The sequence below is a fragment of the Euprymna scolopes genome, chromosome 28, assembly GCF_053919585.1.
Source record: "Euprymna scolopes isolate OS-2025 chromosome 28, ASM5391958v1, whole genome shotgun sequence".
In the NCBI taxonomy this organism is placed as follows: Eukaryota; Metazoa; Mollusca; class Cephalopoda; order Sepiida; family Sepiolidae; genus Euprymna; species Euprymna scolopes.
Window position 1 is genome coordinate 91152764 of NC_136509.1, and position 6000 is coordinate 91158763.

The 6000-nt window shown below is 33.4% G+C and overlaps 1 protein-coding gene across 22 annotated transcripts in view; it reads right to left on the bottom strand.

Annotated features, from left to right (window-relative positions):
- Positions 1-6000, bottom strand: part of LOC145249721 (E3 ubiquitin-protein ligase NEDD4-like) — a 622527-nt gene that overhangs the window by 139519 nt on the left and 477008 nt on the right. For 21 of the 22 annotated variants that reach the window (XM_080111610.1, XM_080111606.1, XM_080111604.1 and 18 more), the window contains one exon: positions 2299-2337. In XM_080111610.1, the coding sequence (XP_079967736.1) occupies positions 2299-2337 (39 nt within the window). The remainder of the gene's footprint in view (positions 1-2298; positions 2338-6000) is intronic. The other variant, XM_080111624.1, reaches the window with a different exon arrangement.

Below are 6000 nucleotides of genomic sequence, written 5' to 3' on the forward strand. Positions count from 1 at the left end.
TTACAAAGGTTTTGTGCGGAGCTGTTATCTGAAAGATGAAACAAGTTCTTGTTCTTTTTTTCATTTTTATTTTTTTCAAATTGTATTTTTTAAAATAAGCTAACAAACCAAAAAATTTAGTTATTAAATTTTCTATTTGTTTGCTCCTTTTAAAATGTCCAATATGGGGGAAAAAAAAAACCAAAACAAACTTGTTTAATTTTGCAGATGACAGCTCCGCATAAAACCTTTCTAAATATCGGGTGACAAAACTTGAAAATAGCCAAAATATCCAATGGAAAACAAATTTTGGCATTTTAATTCAACTTTAAATCACTGATGGTATTTGCACGAGTAAACTGGTTTTAAACTTCTTTTACACAGCCCAATTCACCCAAGTTGATCACGAATCAGTTAAAAAGAAACAAAATTAACTTGTAATGATAGTTTTAATGGGAAATCAAGACATAAAATGGTCTGTTTAAAAGCAAATTGAGATTTTTTTTTTTGCTTTAAAAAATATCTTTTGTTAAATTTTTATCTTTTATATAAAGGGCAAATATCTGTTTGAATGTCCAACTAGACCTCTAAAACTACAAAACATCACCCACAAATTTGCTTAATTTTTAAGATGAGGATTTATAATATCTTATTTGGATTGTTCAGACAACTCCTCTCATCTTGAATGTTTTCTCACAACGTTTCAGTCCCACGTTTCAACCTCCGACCTTCTTCAGGTGTATTTTCACATCTTTTTTTTTTTTTTCTTTTACCATTCACCAATAACAGCCAGATACACAATACAAAAGATCGGAGGTTACATCAGCCAAAATGTTGTTATGATAATAAGCAAGATGAGAACAGCAGTCAGAACAATCCCTAGAAAAAAAAAAAAAAACAGTTGGTATTTTTTTTTTTTTTTTGATCAGGTTAATCTTGGATGTATTTTTAAAAGATAGGTGTATGTATTGATAACGTTAAATGATATAAATATATTTGACTCGCAATTTTTTTTCTTTTTATGTTATCACATAAAGGGATGCAACTTTCTTTTTTTTTTTTCAGTTATTTTCCTTACTCTGACTCATTATGCATGTCCAGAGAGAGGAATAGGCTAAGCAAATAAAGACACGATGCAGATTTGGAGGAGGGGAAACGGAGAGGTGGAAAGCGAAAGGGATAGAAGTAACACTTTTAGCCTTGGGCAATGTTGGGTAGCCCAACTAGTAGTGATGGGATGATTCCAATACAATTACAGATTCCATACTAAATTCCTGATTCTGATACAATTACAAATTTCGATTCTTTATAAATCTCTAAATGTTTAACAATGAAATTGTTATTTATTCCTGATTACCGTAAAAAAATGCATGTGAAGTATGCAGATATTTTCTCTCGCATAAACGTACACTTGTGGGAGATGATCCATAGATTTTAGTTTTAGTGGTTGTTAAAAATCAATTAATATTATTTTATCATTAATACCAGCAGTGGAAGATTTTGTTTAAAAAAAAAAAAAAAAAAAAAAAAATTAATAATAAAGAACATTTAAAAGAATCGTTTTTGGCATCTGGAAATAGGCACAAATATTTTTCCGATTCTCATCCCCTCCTCCCGAAAAGTTCCAATTTTTTCATTTACCCAATTCCGATTAATCGTCCCAATACTCCCAACTAATTTAAAAAAAAATAATCATCTTGTTACTATTTACTTTGTTCCTCACAAGTTGGACATAAAATCAGTTTTAATACGAGAAAAAATGCAGCTCCTAATAAAGGCGGCACTCTAGAATGGAGCTGATATATATATAAAAAAAAAAAAAAATTTCTCCTTCACTGAACAAGGGCAGAAAATATGACATCAGAACAGATACTACACTTTGCTCCTAGCCCAAAGGCAATCATCATATATCTGTTGATAAAAAAAAAAAAAACTTGTTTTTCATCTGTAGCATTAAAAATATTTCATTATGGCGTATGCAATAGAGCATGTGTCACATTTTTTTTTTGTTTCCGACGTTAAATATGAAATCGCTTAAGGATGGTAAAGATGAAGAAAAACATGAATTTATTTATTACGGACTATTATTCTCATATAGAGTAGTTGTTGTTTCATGACGTTTCGGCCAACTATTCCTCTGGCCTTTGTCAGGCGGTGGTACCATCTGACGAAGGCCAGAGGAATAGTTGGCCGAAACGTTGTGAAACAACAACTAATAAAGATGAGAATAATAGTCCGCAATAAATAAATTAATATAAATAATACTCATCTCAATAATGAATTCAAACTAAAATAATATATAAAGAAAAACATATTTACCCGGAAAAGAAATTCTTCATTCCATTTGGGATTGAGTGTCTGAAAAATAAGAAATCATCGATCATCATCAGAAAACACTCATAAAAATGGTGGATTAAATTTGTCTTCAAAAATATATAAACATTTATGACTAAATCTTTTAAAGTTGAACATGACGATAAAAAACTTCAAAGATCTTTCTTTCACCATATACAAATTTCTTGGTTATGGAAAACTGATTTGGTTTGGTCGTTTTGTGGCATATCAACCCGTTTTGGATTATTTAAAGCTGAATCCAGTTTTTTATCGTAACAGTTTTTATGCTTCAAGTTCTTTATATCTTTAGATATTTATTTGTAGAGTTTGGTTTGGTTGTTTTGTTTTATAGCATATCAACCCTTTCCAGGTTCTTTAACACTCACTGATAATTTTGGAAAAACAGTTCTTATGCTTTAAGTTGTTTACATTTTTCAAATACGAGGGTCGTCCCAAAAGTAAAACTAAAACACTGAAATGTTAAAGAGCTACAAAGACAGGAGTCATACCATTAAAACAAACAACCTTTTGTGTCATAGAATTTATTTTTCTACATAGTCACCACCATTCTCCAAGCACCTTTGCCAGCGATGGGGTAGTGGCTGTGCATGGGCATCTGGAGCGCACTTTATCACATCTGCTGCCACTCTGAAATCGACGAACCCATCTCCTAACTGTGCTGACATCAACTACATTGGCTTCGTAAATGTTCAACAGATGCTGGTGAATATTTATCGGTTGAATTTTTTCTGCGTGGAGGAATTTAATGCTGCATCTCTGCTTCTGATGCATGTCCATGACAGAGGCTGCTTTCTTAGAGCCCTACACTGTCAATATCTGCAACAGAGAGATGAAACTTCCAGGTCATGCAATTTACAATACCCTTTGATTCATTTGGGCAGAATAAAAAAAAATTTAAAAAAAAGAATAGGAGGCATTACTTTCAGAACTCGTTTCACATTTATTCGTGGTGCTTGATTATTTTGTTTTACGGCATATCAACCCTTTTAACCAATAATTTTAGCAAAAGTTTTTAGGCTTCAAATTCTTTATATCTTCAAATATTTATTCATAATGTTTGGTTTCATAATTCTGTTTGGGAAAAATTGTTGGTTTTTGACTTTTGTACTTGAGTTATGAAACCGATATCTTCAGACAGCAGCAACATAATCTTCCTTGACATTTCTAAGACTTCTAATGAATCAGACATTGGTTCTAAAAGCTCCGGCCTATCATGACTTTTAACCGCATGCAGGAAGATGAATCTGAGCTTTCTTTGCTGGCCGTACTTTTCAGGCGCAGGTCAATGGCTCTCTGTACGGCGTTTCCAATGCAGTTAGTAACATTTTCTAAACACTTGGCAAAAGATATCTTACTGTTCCTGATGTTCATCAACGATCTGCCACAGACTGTTTTCCAAAAGCTACTTTTTATCAATTGTTAGAAAAAAAAGACCCATGATCAAGGGGAGCTAACTCCTTTCTTGTTTCAGGCTGAGTTACCTCCCCTTTTTTTTACTGCTGTTATGAGTTCTCACATGGAGACACAAGAACGAGACAAGATACATGCTGGCAAGCGCCAACAAAAAGAAGGACTTTGAATCTGAGTAAATGAAGATGGATATTATATATATATGTGTGTGTGTGTGTGTGTGTGTGTGTGTGTGTGTGTTGTGTAGATGGAAATATAGGCATTTCTACACTATTGGGACAAGATTTCGGAAATTGTAATACTGAATTTCACATGTAAACCATGGTATCTACGTATTCCTCGTATTTTAAAGATTATCTCCAAAAATTACAAAAATCGATAAGGCAGAAAATTATTTAAAGAAAATAAAAAATAGAATTTGATGAAAATGATAGTAAGACACAGGAGAGTTCAAAAGGGAGATAATTTTCCGTTTCGATTTAAACAAGATGGCAGCAATTTTTCACCTGCTACCATGATTAAAGTTGTTTTGTTTTTTTAATAATTCAGTAATATTCAGGTAATTCCGACTGCATAATTTGGAAGCTATTATTGTAACTTATTAGAATTGACAAAAAAAAAAAAATCAGATGAAACCCATTGTTTTTCATCTGAAAACTCCATTTAACAACTAAAAAATCTTGTCCCAATAGTGTAGAAGTGTTGAAATATATTACTTCCATTTCTGTCTTCATGTGCTACACACAAATGCGCATATTTGTCTTTGGACATAATCTTCTGCAAAACATTAATAGTTATACTATGTCAACATTCCCATTCATATATTTCAAGCACCCCCCCTCCTCCTTGGGTTGATTTCACCCACAGCTTAATTAGCGTAATGCAAAGCTCTGTTTGTTTATATAAATAAACAAGCAGGTTGAGCACTGTAAAAGAAGTGGGCGAATGTCTATATAAATGATCATTTGATGAGGTTGTTTACGGGTACCGATTTCATGGGCCGGAGGTTAGACTAACAACTACATGGCTAGGAGGTGAGTGCTAGTCTAGCTCCCCTGATAAGCTATAATACAACAAAACAGTCTGTATGTAGATGACTATAGATATATATGCTCTGTAGTTACTTTTAACATACACTGAACTTCATGAATAAAAGGATTGGTATAAATAAAAGGATGAAACAATAAAAAAAAAAAAATACTTCTCTCCCATATATAAGGTGCCTTCAATAAGTTTCCAGACTTTTTTTGTATGGGCACTTTTATTGATAGTACACCCATGAAACTCTAGTCCCCCTTCAAAGTAATCTCCTCTGGCTGCAATGCACTTGTACCATTTCAACAACTTCTGGAAGACCCCCATGGTAGTCTTCTTGTGTGAATATATCACTGGCCCTCATCACAGCCTCTTTCATCTCCTCAATTGTCTCATAACAACAGCCTTTAAGGTTTTCCTTGAGCTTAAGGAATAACCAAAAGACACGGAGTGAAGTCTGGACTATAGGGAGGGTGAGGAACTGTCTTGATGCCCATCTCTGTCAAATAGACTGATCTCCTCTGAGCACCCTCGGAACAAACTTTGCGCAAATCTTCCACATCTTCAGGTCCTCATGAATAATTGTGTGTACAGTTCCACACTGACATCAAACTGTGCACTTATTGTCTCTATAGACACACGACGGTCCTTATCCAGGAAATTCTTTATTTGGCCAATCAACTCTAGTGTTCTGACTTCCTTACTCCTCCCACATCTCTCACCATCCCTCACAGACTCCATGCCTTCCTTGAATCTCTTATGCCACTCAAAAAACTGACGCTCAATTCATGCCAGACGGTTCAAAAGCAGTTTGAAGCATTTAATGTTTCTGTGGCATTTTTTTTTTCAAGTTTAAAACAGAATTTTATTGCATATCGTTTTTCTTAAGTGTCCTTATGTCCAGATTACATTTTAGAAATTCATCAACTGTGACAACCAAGCTTTAGTAAAGTGTATTCCAATTCCTGCTGTAGCTGTTCATTTGAACCTGCAATCATAAAAATTGGTCAGTCTTCTTATAAGATGTATAGCATTAACACACTGAATTTTCAAGAAACCACAACAATTTTAAATGCCTGCATAAAAAAGTTTGGAAAATGTCTGTAAATAAGATGGTCATTAGAAAATTGTAAATCAAAAATTAGATTGGTATCTGGTTTCAAACTTTTTTTTTTATCAAGACAATCTAGAAATTCTCCCATTTTATTAATGCCCCCCCCC